The sequence below is a fragment of the Typopeltis vanoorti genome, chromosome 5 (assembly GCF_054136105.1).
Source record: "Typopeltis vanoorti isolate ZY-2024b chromosome 5, IOZ_Tvanoo_1.0, whole genome shotgun sequence".
Lineage (NCBI taxonomy): Eukaryota > Metazoa > Arthropoda > Arachnida > Uropygi > Thelyphonidae > Typopeltis > Typopeltis vanoorti.
Genome location: NC_143553.1, coordinates 55,618,355 through 55,643,900, shown reverse-complemented (window position 1 = coordinate 55,643,900; position 25,546 = coordinate 55,618,355). Strand labels below are relative to the sequence as shown.

At 36.2% G+C, this 25,546-nt stretch overlaps 1 protein-coding gene across 1 annotated transcript in view; it reads left to right on the top strand.

Moving 5' to 3' along the window:
* Positions 1–4,325: 4,325 nt before the first annotated feature.
* Positions 4,326–25,546, top strand: part of Hsc70-5 (Heat shock protein 70 cognate 5) — a 197,603-nt gene continuing 176,382 nt past the window's right edge. The window contains exon 1 of the mRNA XM_090392437.1: positions 4,326–4,464. Coding sequence (XP_090248563.1) covers positions 4,342–4,464 — 123 coding nt within the window. The 5' untranslated portion in view covers positions 4,326–4,341. The remainder of the gene's footprint in view (positions 4,465–25,546) is intronic.

Below are 25,546 nucleotides of genomic sequence, written 5' to 3'. Positions count from 1 at the left end.
TCTTCAACCAGTTCCATAGTCAGTCGATCTCTAGCACGAGCAAGCGGTTTTTTCGTCCCGTAAATTCAACAAAATCGATCGTAGAACCCATAACTTTCAGACATTAACACATCCTGTTAGGATTAGGTACCAAGAGATGGCAGCAATTGTTTGCCCGTCTCTTCATCGATTGCCACTTATAATTAGTGATAGTCATGGGCCAGCTATCTCTGATTGAATACCGGTGGAGATCGAACTGCCTACTCAGTCTCCAAAGGCTAGATAGGGTATAAAGGCCACCATGCTCCCTAAAAGGGAATAAAAGGCATTAGCTGATTAATTTTTGTATTTATTGTAAAAACAATTCTATATCTGAGTTCATTTTAATTCTTTTTAATACTCACGTGAGCCTTCTAAGTTCAATTCTCGTCCAAGACATGAGGAACCTTTATTTGATCTCTTTTGACTAAAGGTGAGTCAGATGGTTTCATATGCAGGCAGGGTTTTTTCCACCTGGAAACTCGCGTTTTTCTTCCCCCAGAAGAGACAAACCGGCCCCGTGAACACAACACACACACACACACACACACACACACACACACACACACACACACACACACACACACACACACACACACACACACACACACACACACACACACACACACACACACACACACACACACACACACACACACACACACACACACACACACACACACACACACACACACACACACACACGCACACACACACACACACACACACACACACACACACACACACACAATCTACAGATATGTAGGGCTAACCACCTTATCCTCGAAGTGGTAGCGGTTTCAAATTATAATAGGCCATGCGTAATACGAACATAATGTAACGGGCTACTATGACCTAATACCGGAAAGGAGGAGGAATACTCACGTACATATGTATCTTTTCTATATCGTATATGTTTTCCCTGTTCAATCCCTGACCACATGCTATTTTAAATTCCTTTTCATCCTCATGTTCTGAACTGTTGTGAGCTGTGATTATCCAAAAAAAACCTAACGAATAAGAAATTTCTTATTTCATGTATATTCTCTCAATGAATGTATGAATATCTCTATAGCTGAAAAGAGTAGTCAAGGCCATTTATTCCTTTTATCACTTTCTTGGAAACTCGTGGAAGCTAACTTTATCCTTATCCAATGTCACAGTTAGTTGACCAATAACTATCAGTCATTTTAATTCTTTCGGGGAAGGGAGTATTGCAAATGACTGCCGCTATGTTGTGGTTATTAACCCTAACGTTATACATTTTTATCTGAAAACGTGAGTTTTACTTTGAATTTACTTGAGTTATGGGATAGAAAACTCGATTTATCGAGTGGAGTATCCTACTTACCTGTATCATACATGGACTAATTCTGGAATTGATCTAAAAAAAGCTTAGAAAATTTCCTTTGGTCGTCGAATTTAGTTTCTCTAAGTTCGCCTGCAATTGATTTAGAATGGTCTTTCTTTATGTTTTATAACACCATTCATAGAAATTCCATTTCCTCAAGCACAATTTTCTTTATTTAGCAGTATTATTTGCTTTTTTCTCCTCTCCATATTTTTAGAAAACATTTCAATATATCTGTTATTGATATTTACTTCATTATTTAGTTCTCTAAGAATAACAAGCCTCTATCTCCCTCCTCTATTTCAACTGTCGTTTCCAATTAATGACAAAGAAAAACTCATTTTCTTTTTAATTGAATCTTTTGTGTGACCCTGATCACAAAAGTTTCCAGCTTCTAAATCTGTAATTTTACCAGTGCCATAACGAGGGCGTGGCGAAAGAGGCGCCCACCACTGGCGCAACTATGTTTGGGGTAAAACGTAAAAAATATAAAAAATAAAAGTAAGTAAATAAATATAAAACTCTGCTATTTATATTGAATTTTTAAATTTCGACAATACGCTGCTTTAGACACACAAATTCTGCAACTCATTTTGATGGGAGTTAATAGTAAGTATTTAACATATTGCATTTAGTAAAATTTAACTTGTTACATATAAATTTTTCAAAATTTTTGGGTTAGGCGGGTGCAAGTTAAAACACTTGCCACAGGCGCTTCATACCCTCGTTGCTGTACTGAATTTTACCACATCAGTCTACTTCAAATAGCTTTCACAAAATTCAACTTATTGTTTATTATTGAATGCTACAGCTACTCCTAGTTTTCCTGATATCATTTTTCTGTTTTCAGGATGTTAGGTTTATCAGTTATACATTCTTAGTTGTTGTTTTTTTTTTCTTTTTTCATTTATTATGCATAAGATTTCCAGAATATTTCTGCTTATTCCTTATCTTTTCATTCATAGTCTGTACATTGTTAATGATCATCAATTATTATTTGCAATAAGAAGTTCTGATAGTTGACTTTCGCTGTTCACGTTATTTTTTTTTGTTCAAAGAACGGCATTGAGGTTTTAAGCAGCGACAATGCAGTGCGTATATATGAATCGTGTAAGTCGTGAGGCCATCGGTTGGTAAACTCCTAAATTACCAGCCTATTCCCTATCGTACAGGAAAGCTCTAAAGGGAATAGCATAGGTATGTAGCAGAAGGACAGTGCGCTAGGAAATTGAAGATTGTGCACTGGCTCTGAAGTCCACGCTTTAATACAGCTCTTTCCTTATTGACGCTAAAATTATTTATCTAGCTTTCAACTTTAAGATGTAAAACTTTAATTATTGTCCATCTGAAATAGTCACGAGCACGATGCGACATTTGTTCTTCTGGATAAACCCAAATTTGCACGCCAAATCAAATATATAACTAAAATTGCTCTTATTTTTCTTGTAATAAATAAATATTACATAGATGGTTTGCTTTACATTTCAGTGTCAACTATTTCAATAAGAATTGAAATAGTTGGCAAATTGTGACCTATCTATTTTTGGGTAGGGTGGTCTATGGTTATGCCTATAGACGATAATTTATGATTTTTGATTATGTCTGTAGACGACAATTTATATAGTTTTTACTTTTGCGTCATTGCACATCGACTCTTCAATTTTAATTTTGAATTAAATTAGGCGTTTTTTGATAACGTTAATTATAGCAACGTATTTTATTATTATTTTATGCATTCTTCTTCTTCTGCAGCTTTTCCCACTTAAGTAGGGTCGCTGTTTGTGGTGAGTCTCCTCTACAACTTCCTGTCTTAGGGCTGCCGCCACATCCAAGTTCTTCATCCTCGAGTCCTCCTCCACCTCCTCCCCTCCATCTCTTCTTTGGCCGTCCGCGCTTCCTCTTCCCCTGCACATCCATCTGCATGACCTTTTCCCCCGCATACTCTTCCTCCCTCCCTCCTCATCACATGATCAAACCATCTCAACCTTGCCTCCTGTATCTTTGCTCCCAAGTTCATAACTTTCACTGTTCCCCTTATATAGTCATTTCTCAGATGATCCTTTCTGGTCACACCGCACATCCACCTAAGCATTCTCATCTCTGCTACCTCCATCCTGCTGATGTTATTTTTCCTCAGGGCCACAGTTTCCATAGCATTCGTCATAGCTGGTCTCACTACTGTCCTGTAGATTTGCCTTTTAGTTTGATCGGCACACTTTTATCACATAGCACTCCAGCCATCTCCCTCTCCAGTTTCTCCGTCCTGTTTGTATCCTGCATCCCACTTCCTTCTCAGCCTCGCCATCATCTTTCATTGTTGAACCCAAGTATCTAAAGTCACTGACCTTCCTGATGACATTTCCTTCCAGCTCCATATCTGTCTCCTGGCTGCCATCCACTTTGCAACACATATACTCGGTCTTACTTTTGCTCAATCTCATACCTCTCTCTCTCTCTCTCTCTCTCTCTCTCTCTCTCTCTCTCTCTCTTCCAGTACTTTCCTCCAACTGTCCAGTTTGGCTGCCACTTCTCTTAATTCTGCATACAGCACGATGTCATCTGCATACAACATAGTCCATGGCATGTATGTCTTCTCTCAATTCCTCCGTCACCACCTCCATCACAATATTAAATAGGAACGGACTTAATGCTGAACTTTGATGCAAGCCAACTGTCACCGGAAAACTTTCTATCTCTCCCAGGCAGGTTTGAACTCGTGTCTTCACATTTCTGTACATCTCCTGCACCAACCTGATATATTTCTCCGGTACTTTCTTCTCCCTCAGACACCTCCAGACTTCTTGCACTGTATCATACGCTTTCTCCAGATCAATAAATACCAGATGTAGCTCTATTATTATTTTTTTTATGCATTCTGATATTAGAAAATTTAGTGCATTAATGCCATCTGGTGACGGTTATGGTAGTCTTTCTCTTTCACTCCGCATGTGTTAAACCTTTCGTTTAGAAACATGGCTGCTACAGTAATGAATGTAGTGAAATTTTCATTGAATGGACTTCGTCCAGTGCATACTTCTGGTTCTCCTGTTTCAGAAGTAATATTAAGGCGGACTATTAGTAGCCTTACCCGAAAGGTAAAGTTCAAACTTTGTAAATTACTAATTGCTGCAATTTGACTCGAGTATTGTTGAAAGTACATTTTTTTTTTTTAAGTTGTGAATCATTAACATTTATTTAAGGATGATGTTAATATATAATATATTTACCCTTCATTAATACTTATGTTTATAAAATTTGGTTAAGAACACAGCATCATAAGAGGTGTTTATATATGATTTTCTTTGTGACAGGTTGGTTTACTCATGAAACCTTAATGAAAATTGCGTCATTAAGTTTTTTGATTCCTATTCTTTAGATGAATGAAAAAAAATTGCTTTCTTCGCAATGTATATTAACGCCTGCAGCATTTCAGGAGGTTATTGAAACGTATATATTGAAACATATATATATAATAGTTGGTGACTACATTCCTGCTTTAGACTTGAAACCATGCCTCGTGTCTGTATGCCGATAAGTCTATTTTTGATTGTCTTGCATGTTGGTCTCAATAGCCTGTCATGGTCAAATATCTTGGCTTCATCTGTAGTCTGTTGTGTATATTCACTCCCCAGTTTGGTTCTTCCCCCCCCAAAAAAAATGTTTCTGAAAGGAAAAATTATCTCGATTCGTCGTGACGTGAGGAATCTCTGGGCCTTTTCATTTGAAGGTGAGATAGCCAATATCATGTGGAGGTAATAAGGTTTTTTCATTTGTAAGGGCAAATCTCCACACACAATTTACAAACAAAATACTTTTGCTGTAGATGAAATTGTTGATAGTAGTACTGTCACTGTGCTAATAATAAGTGGAGGATTGGATGAGTGTATAGTGGAGTAGAGTGGCCTCCTGCAGTGACTCCTTGGAGGTGTAAGGTAATAAATCTTAAAGGTAATAACATTTCCAACTGAGCCATGGAGGCTTTTTGAACTATATGCAGTAGGTTATATACACACACTCTTACATATATCTGCATTATATACAGAGAGTTGTCTGGTATTCCTGAACCTCAGTGGATGATTTTGTATTGACATTTTGTTAGAAACACCTAGGTATGAATCCGATCTAGGTATGAAAAGACCTTTATAAGGTTTTTTCAAAAAAAGGTTAGTCAGTCTCATACAGAGGTAGCAGGTCATTTTCTTCTGCAGAACAGGTAAACTGATTTCACAACATGCAGTTAGCAGACATAATATGCTGGCTTTGTAATCTTAGTTACTTTAGCCCTAATGCCAAATCAATTGACATCTGTTCTCCAAGCCTTGAATTTATGAGTAGCTGTGACTTTGACTTCTAACATTGGTTAAGAGTGAAACCGGGTTGCCTGCTGATCAAAAGGCTAGAGTTGCACATACTCCATTTAAGAACTGGGAAGTCAGGCCTTTTGATGATGCAGTCACTTCTTTCCCTTTCACTCTGTAAAGTTTCATTCCATTCTCCATCAAATTCCTGACATATACCTTCAAGGGGTATAGAGGATATTATGATAGTACCACATGAAGAACTTACATCATTACTTACTTCCTATCAACAATTTTCCTCCAAATCAATCTGTTATCTGTCAAGACTCCAACATCATCAGATCTTATATTTCTGTCGTCTAATGCACTTTTTACTGTATCAATCCACTATATCTTGATCTTTCTCTGGGTCTTTTTCCTGTCAACCAGGAAGCGAACACTTGTTTTGCTAGTCTTTCCCATTCTGTTTAAGTGATGATGCCACCCTAGCTCTGATAACACATTTCTGGATGTTGACAATGTCAACATCTTTCTTAATATTTTCGTTATAGCCATTAATGCCATCTGTTCATGCTTTCTCAGGACTCTCATATCTGTGGTCTCTAGTCTTTGGTCAAGTGTTTTATTTCTAACCTAGCTCTCGGATCTATAAGTTAAAATCAGTTTGAACACTGTCTTTTATACAGCTAATTTAGTGTTTTGACTAATTTCTCTCTTATTCCATAGAAATTTATTCACTTGACTTCCTACCATAAAAGCTTTGTTGATTCTGTTGTCTGTTTGTCATATTTAATTTACCATCTTCACTAAAAGTCATGCCCAAGTATCTGAAAAGTTTTACTTGTTCTATAGGTTCTCCATTCACAATGCAGTTGATATTTTCAATGTTCTTGCCCATTTTCATTGTCTTTGCCTTGTTATTGCTGACCTTCATACCAAATCCATTACGACAGTTATTCAATTTAGTCAGGGAATCTTGCAGACTTCTAGCAGATTTATTTAAAAGTACATCATCATCCACATAAAGTAAAAAGCTAAGATTACTATCTCCAATTTTGATATCAGGTTTAATACTGCTGAGGATGTCATTTATCAGCCAAACTAAAAATCGGTTTCAAAAGAAAGAGAATAAACCACCAAAGCCAAAAGAAGATAGACAAATCAAAACTCAGTGATAGTTTGACCAGATCTAACTATCAGAGAACATTGAAAGAAAAATTAAATAATTTTGCTTTAGATACAGTCTCAGAGTCTTGGAAAAAAAGGTAAAGAAATTATTAAAGAAACAGCAACAAAACACTTACGCTACCAGACAGTAAATAAAGTTTGGCTTACACCAGAGATTTTGGACTTATGGGAGAGAAAGAGAATATCCAAAACTAACCTCTCAAAAGAAGATAATAAAGAAAATAGAATATTATGCAAAAATTTGAAAATGCCCAAAAATGCAGATTAGCAAAAATCACATATTTAGAAGAAAAAGCAGGAATGTGTGAAGAAGCATACAAAAAACATGACTCTAAGACAACTTATGAGATAGTTAAAGAGATAGCTAGAACATACTCATCCAACCCAGTTTTAATATTGCAAAAAGATGGAACCACAACAAATAGCAGTGAAAGAATAAAAGAAATATGGACTAATCATTTTAAAGAAACATTCACAGCTGAAAAAAACATAGAACAAGACACGTTCAACCCAGAAGAAACTTCTGACACAAAAGACATCCTAAATGAAGAAAAACATAGAGCAATCAAACAAATGATAAAACACCACGTATCAAAAAGAACTACTAGAAAAAGGGGTAGAAAGTATGATAAAACACCAGGCATAGACAACATTAAAAAAGAACTGCTAGGAAAAGGGAAAGTATAATAAATTACCTAAGGAAACTGTTCATGGACAGAGCATGTGACAAATACAGATGCCCTACAAAGAATGAATGAATTGATAGGAAACTGTTCAACAAAATTCTAAAGAAAGGAAATTTATCAACAGAAATGGAGAACAGGCCAGATCATACCCATCTACAGAAAAGGGATGTCAGAATCCTGCACTGACTATAGACCTATCACCCTTCTAAGCCACTGCTATAAAATATTCATCAGAATTCTTCAAAACAGAGTTAAACATTCCTATCAATTCATAATCAATTTAGTAAAACAAAACTAATGGTAATAGGAAGATAAAGGGAAGCAATCCAAAAATAAGGAACAATGATATAGAACAAGTAAAGCATTTCAGTTACCTAGAATCAATGATCACTGAAGATCTGGATTGTTTCGAAACCATAAAACACAGAATCAATAATGGATGGACAACAGTAGGCAGAGTACAAAATATATGGAACAATAAATGATTAACTAAAGAACTAAAATTAAAGATATATAAAACAATGATAATTCCCACAGTACTCTACTGTTCAGAATGCTGGATCTTAAGAAAAAAAGAAATAGATAAACTTAATTCTTTTGAAATGAAATGCCTAAGAAAAATCAGTAGAACTGGACAGATAGAAAAACAAATTAATAAGTCAGAGAAGAACTTAACTTTCAAGTAACAATAATTACATCACTAAAACAGAGCCAACCAACCAGAGTATATTATATTCGGTTGGTAGGGATCAGGGAATGCAGTGTGTAGCTGCTATATTCAGCATTAAACATGAAGTGAAACATGTTCTTGAATGAAAGGCAAGACCTAGTAAATTTAGTGGGTAGATATCAAAATGGAGGAATTGTACATCTATCATATCACCCCTCTTCCTGTGATCCACTAGACTGTAAATTGTATCTTCTCAACCTTTCCTCATATTCAACATTCCAAAAATCAGAAATTACTTTAGTCATTTGCCTCTGAACCCTTTTCAACATCTCTTCATCCTATTGAAAACCAGTTTACCAAATCTGTGTTCAGTAGCTCATATGTGACCTAATCAAGGTCTTATACAATATAACCAGAATCTCCTTACTTCTACAAGTCAGTGTTCCATTGCCAGAATTCATTGTTGTTGTTCTCACAATTTTTGCAGTGTGCTCTCCAAATTTTAGATCCTTATTCACAATCACCCGAAGATATCTTATTTCCTCTACCTCCAACAATCTTTACCACATGTAAATTCTACATCCCATCTTTGTTTTCTTAATTTTAAAACCTTACATTTCACATTGAACTGGTATTCCCATTCCCATGGTCCTGTTCCCCTGTCACCTCTTATGAATTGGTCTAGTTTTGCCTGCCTTCCACTCCTTTGGAACTTGACTCAGTGTAAGACTCATATTAAACAAACAAGGTAGACGTCAGCTTCCTGGCACATTGCTTCAAAATATGTGGTGATATATTAAGTCCCACAGCCTGATTAACATCAAGTTTGCTTTATTCCCCATGTACTTTTTGTTTACTCGGTCACTCTCTCTCTTCATCATTATCCACTGCTCTCAAACTCTCCACTATGTCACATTCACAAAGATGAAAGAGCTTTATAAATTGCTTATTAAATATCTCAGCTATGTCCCCTGCATTAGTTGGTTGTCCATAAGGATATTTTCTCCAATCAGTGTCATCTTCCTAGAACTCCCTAGGTTTTTTTTTTTTGGTTTCATTAGCTAACTGCTGCTCATACTGAACTTTTGTTATCCTTATTAACCAAGTAAGCCTTCTTGCATGTTCTTTGTACTCCTTATGGAATTGATTATTACCACTCATTTTATATTGTCTCCATATTGCTTTCTTTCTCTGTATTGCCTACTTAATCTCTTCATTCATCCATTTTACACCTACCTTATGTAAACTTCTGACCCTTGTAATACATTTAGACATTGCTTCTACTAGATATTTCTTGAATATCACCCAGGCGGCATTGATCTATTTTCCATCCAACTCCTCATTACATGCCACTACTGCAAGCTGTTTCCTGAGCTCCTCATAATCACCAGCCTTGTAGTTTCACATATATCCCTTCCTGACAGAAGTCCTCACATGACTGGCAACCACCCAGGTAATCACTTCATGGTCACTCACCAACTGGAAGGAGATTCGACATTTATATCATCCTCTGGTGAGATGATAAAATCTAAGACCTCAATCCTTCCGTGCCCTCTTCTACATATTGTCTAAGTAGTTGTCCCTCAAAAACTCAAACTCATTTTCTTTACTTCCAGTTGCCATTTTGTCATCCCAGTCTATGTTGTCATAATTGAAATCACCCATAATGATCATCCTTTTCCTATTTTTTTTAACTAATTTGCTTATACATTTCACTACCTTTCACATTACCAGATCTGTAACAACATCTAAGTATTTCATTCTATTTACCTCTAGCTCACACCATACTGCCATAAAACCAGTCACTGTTTCCACCTTGCATCTCTACTTTGTATTAACTGAATTAGCCAATCTCATACAGAGGTAGCAGGGTTTTTCTCCTGGCAAATCGGTTTTTTTTTTTATCCCTCATACAGACAAATTGGCCTTGAGGACACAAATAATTTACAAAAAACCCATTAGTAGTGGTGGCGGTGGGGTTGGTGATGATGATGGTAGTGGCAGTTCGTTGTGGTTGCTTGATAAGTGGTGGATAGTTGTAGAGTAGGTCCCTCCCTCGATGAGTCTTTGGACTCCTTGGAGGTGTCACATAATAATTAATATGGACATAACTCTTTTTCAATCATCAATAACACTCCACCTCCCTTTTTACCTTTTCTATCCTCATAAAGTACATCATACCCTTCCATCTCTATTCCTATCAAGATGTCATCCTTATCCAACCATGTCTTATTTCAACAATTTTTGGGCAAACAAACTTAATAAATGCAACCATTTCATTTCCCTTGTTTCTGATACTTCTGGCATTTGTATATACACATAACAGCTCATTCCTGGATCTATAACTAGTTTCTCTGATACCACTTATTAGGTGTGACTTCTCCACACCTTCGAGCCATCCCATTCCCTTGTCTGCACACACACACACACACACACACACACACACACACACACTCACTCACTCACTCTTTGAGCTTACTCACCCCTGTCTCATGCTGTGGTTCTTTGTCCACTCTGAGTGTCCCCATTTCCTGTTTGTCTTGCACTCTTGTTCTTTCATTCTTTATGCTTATGCCACTTAATTCACAAGCATCACTTCAGTCTCTCCTTCATTACTCTCTCACTCTTTCACATTGCTTCTTAATTGCTCAGATTCACTTTGCACTCATTGTTTCTGTTCCAGCTGCAGTCTCTCCAAATGACTCATGCTAAAACCGTTTAAATGCATTCCATCACTCTTATATAATTCTATTTGTCTTTCAAATAGAACATGTTAAACTTTCTTGTTAAATGAGTTAGCATTCTTCATGTTAAACTGCACTTGTTCTCTTTACAGATTTCCACTAACATATCATTCTTAATCTTTGCTGTCCACCTCATCTCATCACCATCATACCTGGGCAACACCTGACTACCTTTGCTATCACACTATTATCTTTTATTCTCAACAATATCCAATCTTAGGATTTCCTTGTTTCCAATCAAGTCATTTGTCCCTACTACCACCACCAATTTTTTTGTTTGCTCATATCCGATGCCACAATTACTATTCATTTTACCTCTAGGAAAACACACCTTGTGTATCTTATCACCCTCTCTAATAATGAAATCTCCATACAATATGCCACTGGTGAGTCTTTTTGTTCTCTCTTTCATGCTGACATTCATTTTTGTCTTCATTCTTCTTTATATATCTACAGTTCTATTTATTTCACTTCCCATCTGCTGCCTTGTCTTCGCAAACTCAATTTTCAAATCTTGTGTAATTTTTTCAATTCATTCTCACTATTTTATCCAGTCACACAACGTCAATTCAACTCACCACCTTACTGTTTATTGCACTCTGTTTTTCAACCCCCTCTAATAATGAAATCTCCATACAATGCCACTGGTGAGTCTTTTTGTTACCTCTTTCATGCTGACATTCATTTTTGTCTTCATTCTTCTTTATATATCTACAGTTCTATTTATTTCACTTCGCATCTGCCTTGTCTTCACAAACTCAATTTTCAAATCTTGTGTAATTTTTTCACTGTTATTCACTCTCACTATTTTATCCGGTCACACAACGTCAACTCACCACCTTACTGTTTATTGCACTCTGTTTTTCAACTTCCGTTACATTTGTATCGCTTCCATCATTCTTACTACCATCAATTCTGTTTATTCTTCAGATCGCTCATTCATTTTTTCAAAACTTTTTTTTTACTCCTCTTTTGCTCTCTTTTACAGTATTTAGTACATCTCGCTTTTCATGAAATGATTAAAATGACAATTTACTTCTTGTAAAGACAAAGCTGCTGGCATCTTTCCTTTGCTGGTTACTATACTTCGCTCTAAGTTTAACGATTTTATAAATCAATTCAAACAAGCACACAACTTTTACGACAACTCTTACATAATAAACACACAATTAATTAGTTAGCAAAACAGTTATGTGAACTGGGAGCCTTCTTTTCATAAACCTGTCAGTGAAATGCTACCTCTCCTAATATCCAGAGTTCAACAGTATCATAGTGTATCCATTCCTTTTATCCAACTGAGCCATAACATTATTATAAAATATGAACACATTGCTCAGACAAGAGTTCCTTGCAGTAAACCAGTGCAGTTCTTTCAAAGTGTAGCTTGTCTGTCAATCCATGTCCCTAAAATTATAGACATGGCTGACATTCCTTTAGCATACATGCTGATATACCATTTGTCTTTGTGCCATTGCCTAGGAAACTGGATTCTGTGCACAGTAGTCTAGGTGTGGTCATATCAAAGCCTTATAAAGAGGCAAAATGACTTCCTTGTCTTTCTTGACAATGTTCATCATCAGTTATCCTCTGAGTTGTATTTGTAGTTTTTACTATAATAAATTTAGTTTAATCCTTTATTCAAGTGTAAGCAAACATAGTTTGTGTCTGAAGTATCTTCAGGACTGAGGCAACTCGTGGTAAAGGTGAACCAAGCTCTCATCACTCCTTGTCTCAGTATCTCCCATAATGCAAAGCACATCTCCTTGCAGACATGTATAATGCTATGCATTAAGGGAAGGGCCACTACCCAGACGGTTTTAACATTTATTGAAGTCTCGTCAGTGGGAGTGAGACCCAGAAGTGGCGATACTAAGGCAGAAGCAATGGAGAAGTCATATTTACCTATACGAGTTGCCAAAAGGTGTACCACTTTATTATTAAATTACTCTGGATTTAGAGAAAGATGTTGAAAAGTTTTTTCCACTTGGTTAGACTATAGGTAAATATGACTTCTCCATTGCTCCTGCCTTAGTATCACCACTTCTGGATCTGGCTCCCGCTTACGAGATCTCAAGAAAGGTCGAAACTGGTCTGGGTAGTGGCCCGTCCCTTAATGCATAGCATTATACATGTCTGCAAGGAGATACTGAGACAAGGAGTGATGAGAGCTTGGTCCACTTTTACCACGAGTTGCCTCAGTCCTGAAGATACTTCAGGTGCAAACTTTGTTTGCTTACACTTGGATAAAGGATTAAACTAAATTTATTGTAGTCTAACCAAGTGGGAAAAAACTTTAAACATCTTTCTCTAAATCCAGAGTAATGTACACTTTTGGCAACTCGTATAGGTAAATATGACTTCTCCATTGCTTTTGCCTTAGTATCACCACTTCTAGGTCTGGGTAGTGGCCCATCCCTTAATGCATAGTATTATAAATGTCTGCAAGGAGATGTACTTTGCATTATGGGAGATACTAAGACAAGGAGTGATGAGAGCTTGGTCCACCTTTACCACGAGTTGCCTCAGTCCTGAAGATACTTCAGGCGAAAACTTTGTTTGCTTACACTTGGATAAAGGATTGAACTAAATGTATAATTTATAGTCTAACCAAGTGGGAAAAAACTTCCAACATCTTTCTCTAATCTAGAGTAATTGAATAATAAGGTGTGACACCTTTTGGCAACTGGGATATGGAAATATGAGTTCTGCATTGCTTCTATCACTTCTGGTCACCTCTGGGTCTGGCTCCTACTGAAGAGACCTCAATAAAGGTTGAAACTGATCCTGGTATTGACTGACCCTTCCCATAATGTATAGCATTATACATGTCTGCAAGGATATGTGCTTTGCATTATGGGATATTAAGGAAAGTGATGAGAACTTAGTCCACCTTTGCCACAAGTTGCCCCAGTCCTGACGATACTTCAGGTGCAAACAAAGTTTGCACCTGAAGTATCGTCAATCCAAGTAATCCTTTATCCAAGTTTACATTTGGATAAAGGATTAAACTAAATATATAATTTATAGTCTAACCAAGTGGGGAAAAACTTCCAACATTGTATGATATTACATACACCTGGTTGATGGATCTTAGTGAAGTGAATACTCATTTGAACAGTTGCATCTGCTTCTTATACAAGAGAATTATCTGCATTTAGGAAAGAGATTATTCCATGCTTTCTTTTACATGAAGCAGAACAATAAAATTTCTTTGGGCTGCCTTTAGCCTCCACATCTAATTTCTTTAGGTGTGACCTTATTACTCTGACTTAGCTTTCCATATAATACATTTAACTTTTCTGGCCTGTGCTTTTTGTATTTTATAACTTTTCTAACGAGCCTGTGTAGCTCAGTGGATGTGGCGTTTGCCAACCATGGAGCTTGGCCGCACGAAGGAAGACTTGGTTTCGAGTCTAGTCGGCGACTAGAGGAAATTTTTCTAAGCCTTTTTTCGACCGGTTCCCAAGTTAGTTGATCTCTGGCACGGGCAAGCAGGTTTTTCCTCCCGGAAACTCGGGTTTTTCGTCCTGTAAACTCAAGAAAATTGACCGTAGAACCCACATTATTTCAGACATTAAATATATTGTGTTAGGGACCACGAGATGGCGGCACATTTGAGCCGTCTCTCTTCACTGAGTACCACTTAATTAGATATAGCCTTGGGCCATCTATCTCTGATTGGTACCAGTGGAGATTGAACTGCCCACTCAGTCTCCAAAAGTTAGATAGGGCTAAATGGCCTCACCTACTCCCCGTATACGGGTATAAAAAAGCGTTAGCAGAACTTTTCTAACTTTTTCTTATTATCTTTTTACATCTTCTTTTTATGGATCGCTTACTTAATAGGGTTGTGCATCCATTATATGCTCATGATATTTGTTCTTTGAACTCTAGAGAGACCTTTATATACCACATTATTCAAGCATCTTTTCAAAGCTTCCCATGCACATTGATATCTTTCCCCTTTGGTAATTGATATCATGGGACTGAACTTATTATTCTTCTGAGTCATAATTTCTAACTTTGTAGTTCAACATGTAACCTGTCTTAATTGGAACATTCATATACTTAGCTACTTCTCAGGTCATTACAGCATGATTGCTCACCAACTGGTGCAAAAGAGTTTCATAACTGTGACCTTTATGGTGCTCTGATCCACCTTAACACCCATTAGCCTCTAGTTACTTCTTTCACATGCTGGTTGAGAAAGTTGTCTCGCAACTTATCAATAAATTCTCCTTCATTTTCATTGTGAGTTTTCTCCTGCTACCAAACATTGATTCAGTAGTAGAGGAATTGTTTATTACAAACCCCCCCCCCCCACACTTCACACCTGATAGTCTCAAACTCACTGTTACATGGGGTATGATTATTATTGTTTTCATTATTTTGAGCCCTAACTGAATTCTGATCATCTAATATCCTTAGTAGTATGCCTTCCTCTTCTAACTCATCTTTTTTTCTTAAAAATACCATGTCCTTTACACTTGATTCCAGCTACTACATCTGACTCCAACAACCAGGTTTCCAAAATAACAAACTGAACCTCTTTGTTCATGATGCTCCTGACATTTATAAATCAATATATGTGACCTAGTTTTTTATATACTTACATCTGCAGTCTGTTTCACCCAGTTACACAGCTTTCTCTTTTCCAGATACTCAAAAAGCTTGAACTCAAAGTGTACAGGTCCACCCCTTTACCAAATTCTTACCCATGATCATGTTTGCATACCCTAACTAACTTATACAAACCCACTCAGTGCTCTTCTCATCATCTGTTTTTCCATTACTTTATATTGTCTCACCAATAAATAATTTCTCCAGGCCTTCTAATGCCAAATTCATTAAATTGCATGCCATCCCTCTTATTATTATTATTATAATATCGCACCTCCAGTGAGTCCAAAGACTCATCGATGGAGGTCATCTACTCTACAACTCTTCGTCTCACTACTCCACCAACCTTCATCATCTAACACCAATGCCATCTACTGCCGACTACCACCACTAGTACTTTCACAGACAATTGCAAACATCCATGCCCACGGCAGGATTCGAACCTGCAGCCTTTTGGCTGGAGAGCAGATACACTAACCACTCAGTTAACCAGGCCGACTAACTGAGTGGTTAGTGTATCCATTACCTTTCTACCATCAAACTCATTCCTCACACTCATTTCTTCAGACATGTTGAATAATTTGCCATCATAACCCTGCTTCTTAACACATTATTATATCTGGAGAATAATTGTTTCATACTTCTGTCCTTTCTCACTCCAGTTATTTATTTTATTTAGCATTTGACTAGGTACATGCATATGCTACACGCACACGCGCGCTCGGATGTACAAGACAATAAAATGCATAAAAAGATATATATATATATATAAAAGAATACAATAGTGGGAAGTGACATTGTAGTCATATATATATATATATATATACACAAATAAGCATAAAATTAAATATCTAAGTTCGACAGCCAATCAATAGCATCTGTAGAAACTGTTATAAAGCCGTTACAGGTCCCATGTAGGCTCTGTGAGATTAGTCAAACGTAATATGTTGTATAGTTTGGTTATCCCTCACCACAGTCACAAGATGAGTTTGGTGTTATTCCCCAAGTAAACAAGGAAGTTCTTCACCTACCATGGTTGGTGCGAACCCTATTTAGGGTGATCCATATTTTTCGAGGTAAGTTGAACCCTGTTGAAGGGCTATTTAGGTTAAAGACAGTGTCAGATTACTGGGACTAGGGCAGGCCATTCCATCTGCCATACTATTGTTGCATCATAGCCCTCAGTGACAAGTTGTCATTATAATAGGCATGTCATGATTTAAGCCTCTGTGATGTAAAGCTGTCAATATTAGAGTGTATAAGAAGCAGTGGATTCTAGCAAATTTTGTTATATTTGCGAATTAGGTTGTCTTGGCATTGTAGTTGTGGCAGTTGTATGTGGTTCAGAACTGGTAGTTCCATCAGTGATATGATGGAGTAGTCTTTATTGTTCCAGAAATGTTACACATTGTCTGATTCAGGATGGTATCAATTAATTTAACGTGTGCAGTATTCAGCAGTTGAGTAAATGAGACCCAGAGCAGGTGTCCTTAATGTGGGAGCATAAGCCCCCCCAGGTTGTTCTGGCAAGTTTATGCAGTATGCTATTTCTAGTCCTGAGTTTGGCAGCAATATTGGAGAGATGTCTGTTAAAGGAGAGGGTTCTGCCTAGGATTAGCCTAGATACTTTGGATTAAAATTGTGGTGTAGTATGTTCCCATTTAATGGCACTCTAAGATGTCACTTGCCATGCTATTGTTCAAATGAAAACAGCATGTTTCCATCTTGGTAGTGCTTGGAATAAGATGCCACTTCTCAAAGGAGTGGTTTAGCTCCTCTAGGTCACTAGTTAGTATGTGCTCTATAGTACAGAAGTTCTAGTGTTGGGATGTATGCATAGATCATCAGCATGTGGGAATTTTCTAGACATTGTCCTTGGAAGGTCAGAAATATACTATTGAATAGAAGGACCAGAACTGATCCTTTGGGAATCCATTGTTAAGTGTTCTTGGCTTGCTCATATCATATTCTTGTATTGTTCTATTAGACAGAAGCGTTGATCAGATCAAGGTAATTTTTTTACATTTCGGAATTTTAAGGAGCTGTACATCATGCCGTTCCTCCATATAGTGTCATATGCTGCCGTCAAGTCTATAAAAACTACACCAGTTTTAAGTACTCACTCCAGAATTCTTTCACATCCTCTCTCATATTGTATTTATTATTACTTAAACAATTTGTGCCTAAAAGTACTATCACTAGCATGGAATTAGCAGAAAATTGTATAAGTTCCAGATCGACATAATAGGCTTGACTGAAAATACAAATAAGACAAAAACAGGTGATAACTTTCTAAGCGACAAATACAAAATTGTAGATTCAGGCAGTAAAAATCAAGGAAAAGTGAGGAATAGTTATTTATAGTATTCAATATGAATATAAGGATAACCTTCTAATCTTGAATGTCAGGCTATATCAAGTAGAATGATGTGGGCAAATAATATCAGAATGAGGAACTCGACAATGAGATTTATTTGTGCTTCTGGTCCCACAGAATGTTCTACTAAGGAAGAAATGGAAGAATTTTTTGAAGCATTAAAGAAGGCAGCTGATACAATGAAAAAGGAAAAGTTGGTCCTTGTTGGAGATCTAAACAGTAGATTAAAAAATGCTTACTAGACAAATGTTTTGGCTGAAATTTGGAGAAAAGAGCAAAGCTAATAATAATAATAAATGCCTGCTGTATTTCTGTTCAGGACATGGATTAGTTATTACTAACATCATGTTCCAACATAAAAATGTATACAAATCCACATGGAGAGAAGATTCAAGGAATCAAAATCTCATTGAATATGTCATAGTTGATAGTGATGTTTTCTCACTGATTCAGAAGACAAGAGTATACAGTGGATTTGAAATAGGAAGTGATCACTATTTTGAGCAGGATAAAATTGAATTTCATATTGAAAAGAAGAGTGAGTATGAAAAATTTAAAACAAATCAAAGTTGAGCAGCTTTCAGAGGTGAACTGTAGACTAAAATACATACACATTATTTAAAAAAAAAAAAACCAAAAGAGTTTGTAAACAAGAACGAAATCCTGAAGATTCAGTGGCAAATCCCAAAGAAAGCATTGAATGATTCTGGCAGAAAGGCATGACTGTAAAGATAGAAAAATCAGAACTACATGGTAGACTCAGGAAGTTACAGAGGAAGTCAAGGAAAAGAACGCATATCAAACATTCCTGGCAAGTAAGTCAGTTTCTGCTCTTGAGAATACAGAGAAAAATGTAAGAAAACAAAGCACTCTGCAAAAGAGTCATGAGAAGACTTTGGTAAGGACATAAAAAATAAATATCAGGAATGTGGTAAAATATTCTGGAGACCATTGAAGAAGCTCAGAAATGGAGGAAAGCAGTATTACAGATGATAAAGGTGACATGGAAACTGAAGATAAAAATATTCTTGATGTATGGAGTAATTACTTTGAAAGATTGTTATATGAAACAAGCAGTGTAAGCATGGTAGTGGCAATCTTTCAACAGGAATACATATCTATACTTGAAGTTGAAAAAGTCATGAAAAACCTGAAATGTGAAAGACTTCTGTAGTAGATGAAATTTGACCAAAACTGCTCAGATATGGAGTTATGAAAGTTTTACAGTGGCTACATTGCATAATTCAGAAGACTTTGTCAGAGACTTGAATTTCAGATGATTGTAGCAGAGCTCTCGTAGTATCCATTTATAAAAAAGGAAATAAAGCTGAATGTGATAATTACAGAGGTATTTCCCCCTGAGTGTTCCTGGTAAGAATTATGCAATTATACTTGAGAAATGGCTAAGAAAAATTGTAGAAGGGAATCTTGGTGAAAGAACAAGTTGAGATTCAGGCCAAATAAAGGTTGTCATGATCAGAATTTCACTTTAAGGTAACTTGTTGAGACATCAACAATTGATGGTATATAATAAGGATTTGTATTTAAGTTTTGTAAATATGACAGTAAATATAAGTGCCAAGGCAAAAGCTCTTTAAAACGTTAGTTATATGGCTTAAATGGGACATTATAACGAGCAGTATATAATCTCTATTTAAGCTGTAAGTCAGCAGTTAGAATTGAAGGAGATTTAGGAGTGTCACAGAATAACGGTTTCGTGAAGCAGCTGAATTTGTTCAAATTTCATGAATGCTGTAATACTGTGGCAGATTTTAGAAATAATCTTTCCAACTTAGACCTGTTCCTGTATGCAAGGTTTTTTCCATTTGATTCAGCCACTCTAGAGTGGTTGTAGTGCAGGTAATGGACTTAACCACAAAAAACTTGAAGTTTTAATTTCCACTGTACTCAAAAATTCATACTATAAACAAGTTACCAAGTTATCTTCACTTTCTTTAGTCCTTTTGTCTTCTTTAAGGTTTAGAACTTTATTTTTCTTTCTATATGAATGACCAAAAAAAAAAAGAACAGTCATTAAAAACTCAACTTTTCGTATCTTTTCTCCCTTCAATATTTGTCCAGCTGTCATTGTTATAATTTGGACACAAATGATATAGGACAGTGTTTTTCAACCTTTCTAAGCCCAAGGACCAGTAAAATGCCTAAAACAATTCTACGGACCACTAAGTTACAGAGGCGTAGTTGGGGAGGGGGGTAATATGCCCCGGGCGGCACTTTATTAGTATTTAAGAAATCTTGCCACACTGTCTATAAAACAGTAACTAAGTGATGAAGTAGACTTCGACAATGTAATCGATTTTACGAACAGAAAAGCAAGAAAAATAACAGTTTAGAATGTTGGAATTAAAGTTTTACTTCAAAAATAAACAGTGTTTTTAATTTATTTCCCTATACATTGTTTTGACTTTTTGTAATTTTTTTTAAAAACCTAAGTAGGAATTACCAACATTTTGGAAAAACTGTGCCATTTATAACATAATAAATCTAAAAGCATGTTTTGAATACATATGGAAACATAATTAATTAAATTGGAAGTAAACGATTTAAAAATGTATGAAATATATAATATAATATAATTATGTTACTACTTACTTTTAATGAGATTGAGCTTCTTGGCCCTTGCAGAGTTGCTGGATATCTGGCTCAATATTGGTCAACTTCAGTCGAAGATAGGCACACACTAAGACGAAGTCGGTATTTTGTTTTTATTTGAAGGAGCGACGAAAATCCTTTCTCACAAAGATAGTTTGTGCAAAACTGCATCATGATTTTCAATGCTTCTTCAGATAATTCTGGAAATTCACATCTCACTGAAGGCGAAATCCAAAATCAAGCCAGACCAAGATCACGGAATTGCATTTTAAGTCCAGTTCACTTGAAAGCTCAATTAACTGTTTTTTCAACAATGAAAGGTCATTCTCATACATATTGGGTAGCATAGAAACAACCTCACTATGCCTGCCTGTAAGGGAGCAAGCTCAATCCAAAGAGAAGCCTATACATTTTTCCCACTGGATCCCTTTGTGTATTATGTAATTATTGAGAGTGTGAAATATTTCTTCTCCAGTTGTTCGGGATGGCAAAGTTCTACAAAACAGAATATCATCATGAATATTGTTATCGTGCACATATCTTGCATAGCATATTAACTGCGCATCATTTGTAACATCTTGTCTATTTTTAACCCATAATAAAGGCTCTTCCTTAACTCTTTCGATTAACTGAGAGTCTACGTCACCTGCCATATCATTAATTCTGCAACCGACAGTGTCATTTGAAAGAGGAATCAAATCAACATCTTTTAGTAACTTGTTGTCAAACATAGTTTTCACCACATCTTTTATAGTTGGAAGTAGCAAATCTTCCCTGATAGAATGAGCTTTCCCTGTTTTCGCTATGCCCAAACTTAAGAGAGAGGATGCTTCCAGTGCCTTCCTATTAATGGAACCATGGTCGAAACTATATCTTTCCCATGATTTAATGTCCCTAAGCGTCACTGAAAAAATTCTTATTTTTCACATCATAATGTTTAGTTTCTAAATAAGGTTTCATGCACTCGTTCGACAACACTTCATAACACAAAACACATTGAGATTTCTGTTCACTTTCATCTCCAAACCAAGTAAACCCGAATTCCAAATATGAACTGTTATATTTCCTACTGTATTTTTTCTTTGAACTGCTTGTTTCTTCTACTTTACTAGTATCAGATTTACTTGCCGTTACAACACGTGTATCAAAATTCGGGTTAGCATCACTTGTTTTATTTGCTCTTTTTTTTCAAAGTCCTAGTTCTAAACCACTTTTCCATTATTAAAAAACGTTTGCAAAAAATATATAAATACTGGGGGTTAACTCACGACATGCTTTGTTCAAGTATCACTTAGCACTTCTGAAGATATACTGAGCCTTCGATGAAGGAAGGAAACCTTCAATAATTAAAGTCAATAAACAACAAGCAATTGGTTGAAATGTGGATAACACATGTTCACTTCAAATCTGACAAAACAGCAAGAAGGCGGAAGCAATAAAACTATACTGTTGTTCACTTCACCCCTCTTTTATTATTCGTCATTCTGCGGCTACAAATTTAGCGGCTTTGCTTCCACCTTGGAACATTCAGACACTATTTATTGTTTTTTTTTAAGTCTCCATTTGATTTTGGTAATTTTTACTTATTCAATTTTAGTTTGTTTTGTTTGGATAATTAAAAAATATATATTTATTTAATTAATTGAAGTCTGCCTGCAGGACCACCTGTCCCACCGTCATGGACCACAGGTTGAGAAACACTGATATAGGATATGGTCTGAGGGGAAATATTCAGATTCAGCAATAGTCAATAAAGATTGTCGTTTTTTTTTTTACAGGTTGATTTAAATATACTGGCAGTATGGGCAAAGGAGAATGGATGTCATTTTGGAGTGACAAGATTATTACCTGTGTACCATATTCATGGAATAGAACTCTAGAAAATCGAAGCCAAGGTTGAAGTTTGAAGGGCATGTTGCAAAGTGGCTAAAACATGATTTATTAAGTAAAACGTTGAAACATTTAATTACATGAAGTTAATTCATATTGTGAGCTGTAAAAATAAACTTAGGACAATACGACAGTACAATTGTGCACGTACAGTACAAGGGCAGTCTGAAAAGTTCTCGGCCTCGACCATAGATGGAACACTATTGGCACGATTTTTTTTCCCCCCTAAGTTGGTACATCTGTCATAAGCATCCATGTGAAATTGTAAGTCATTCTATCAAGTAGTTTGTTTTATATAACTGTCTGAAGCAAAAGTGTTGTCTGTATCCCTTACAGTTATAGAATTCTTTGTAAAAGAAATTCATTCAAAGTGCATAAAAGTTTATGGGCACTCTTCTCCTTCGTTTTCGACAATTAAGAAATGGGCTACTAAGTTTAAACGTGGACGTACAGCCTTGAAGATGATCCACGTGAAGGATGTCCAAAAAGTGTAACAACAGCAGAAAGCATTGATTAAGTGCACAATATGGTATTGGATGACCAGCGAGTCAAAGTGCATGAAATTGCTGAGACTATAGGCATTTCAAAAGAACGTGCAGGATATCTTTTCATGAAGAATTGCAAATGAGAAAGCTTTGCACAGGATAGGTGCTGTTGCTCACAGCAGACCAAAAATGCACTCACATGAAAATATCTGAACAGTGCTTAGAGCATTTTAACAAGAATAAAATTGATTTTGTGCATTAATTTATTACTATGGATGAGACTTGGATTCACCATTACACACCAGAATCCAGACAGCAGTCAAAACAGTGGACAGAAGGCAGTTGATCAGTGCTAAAGAAGACAAGTCGGTTCCATCAGCAGGAAAGGTCATGGCATTGTTTTGGGATGCTAAAGGCATTTTGTTTATTAATTATCTTGAAAAGGGTAAAACAATAACTGGGGAATATTCCAATCTTTTAACCAGACTAGACGAAAAAATTCATGAGAAAAGACCTGGTTTGCAGAAGGAAAAAATCATCTTGGCAGTGGGAAAATTAAGGGATCTGCATTATGAATTGTTGGAACATCAACCCTATTCCCCAGAGTTGGCTTCCTCTTACTTCCCTCTTCCCAAAACTAAAACTCTTCCTCGCTGGTCAGCGTTTTTCTTCTAATCAAGAGGTGATTGCAGCTGTAGAGGGTTATTTTGCAGATCTTACTGAGAACCACTACAGGGATGGGTTAATGGCGCTGGAATAAACGTATTAGTCTTAAGGAAGATTATGTTGAAAAATACAAATAATTTTGAAATTATAAATTTATTTTTTTCATTGTTAGGCCAGAACTTTTCTGACCACCCTCGTACTTCAGGGGTAAAAAAAGCTTGTCTCTATTGTACCCCCTCCCCTCTTAACTGCTGATTAACCAGCCACTGTAACCCAAAAATCTTTAATCTCTACTCATACAGAGCATCACACAGATCTGCAACCATCTTGGTCACTCACCTCTGAATCTGCTTCACCTCATCCACATAATAAATACTGTTATTTAAAAAAATACAATTATTTTGCAAAGAAGTTCAAGACCGGACTATGTGAGTGAGTGCATTGTGAAAAGTGACTCTGGCTCCACAGCAAGTGCTACATATTTACGTGAATTTATTTATTCAAATTTATGTGAATTTTATTATGTCTTTCCTGTGAAATTATCATTTATATAAATTCACCTTTCATTATGAACCGTTTATGAAAGAAAATGCATACTGAGTTGTGAGCTGTGTTCTGGCATACATTTTAAACCCAAAAAGTAGACCAATACTTTGAGTAAGGTATCAAATGTGAAAACTTAGTGTCGTTAACAATAAAAAAGGTAAAAATTAGCCAATAACATTAACAGATGCTTATAATTTTAGGTTGGTATAGGATTAAACATGCGAGTGATAAGGTAACCGTGGTAGAGTACACCCACGGTTGCTCACAACTGACTAGTGAGATATTTGCCTGACTGGTGAGAGAACACAAAATTTTTCAATCTATGAATTCATCCATAAATTAATTGCAAATAAATCATATAATCATGTAATTAATATGAATTGCAATGTTCTTTCAGGTTAAGTAACTCTTATGGGTCAGTATGCAATTGTACCTTCAGTTATCTGACTGGTAAGAGTAACTTATTTACTTTGGTTGGATAATGGAGCGATTACTTTAATTCATTAGCTGGCCTTGATTGACCGTGTGGTTTAGCATACCTGCCTCCAACAGGTTTTGGGTTTGAATCCTGCCATGGGCATGGATGCTTTGTGAATATCTTCAGGAGCGAGTGAATTTTGTTGCCACCAAGCAAAGTGTCATGTTTATTGGAAGCTGAAGTGACTGAAAAGTTTTTTTTGTCACAACAGTGTTCTAAATTGTTAAAAAAAAAAAAAAAAAAAAAAATCGTAGACTACCCATGATACTCTTTGTTGGCAGTAGGTACATAAAAAGTTTCAAAGTAAGCGGGTCATCCACATGTTTTTTTATTTGTGGAAGAAAGCAGGAAAATCAAGAATAGTTTATTTGTGTCACAGAAATTTTCCACATGAAACAACACTTTTCACATGGAATAAACCTCTCTCTCTCACTCTGTCTCTCTCTCAAGTGTAGTATAAACAGAAGTACATACACTCCTTTTTTTGTGAATCCTACTCATGAAAGGCTGTTAGCCTGTAATACATTTAGCATTAATACTGTGAATGGGTCTAAGGGTTTCAGACCACTTCAGGCTTCCAATAAGTAGAGTGTTGTTGCACATCTGGTGAAGAAATTCATCTCTAACCTAGAGATGTTCACAAAACATTCGTACCCATGGGATTTGAGCCCACAGCCTGTGTGTTGGAAAGTGGATAACACTAACTGCTTGGTCAACCAGAGTGGTAAATATACTTCTGTTTATGTATATATACAAGTTATATTTTTAAACTGGTTACAATTGAATCTTACTGTGACTAACTTACATGACTTCTCAGTAGTTCATGTTGAGTGAGTTTGCCATAGCAGCATTTGCTGTACTGAGAGGTGACTATACTGGACAAAATTTTTTAAAGCATTTCTTTTAGCATGATATT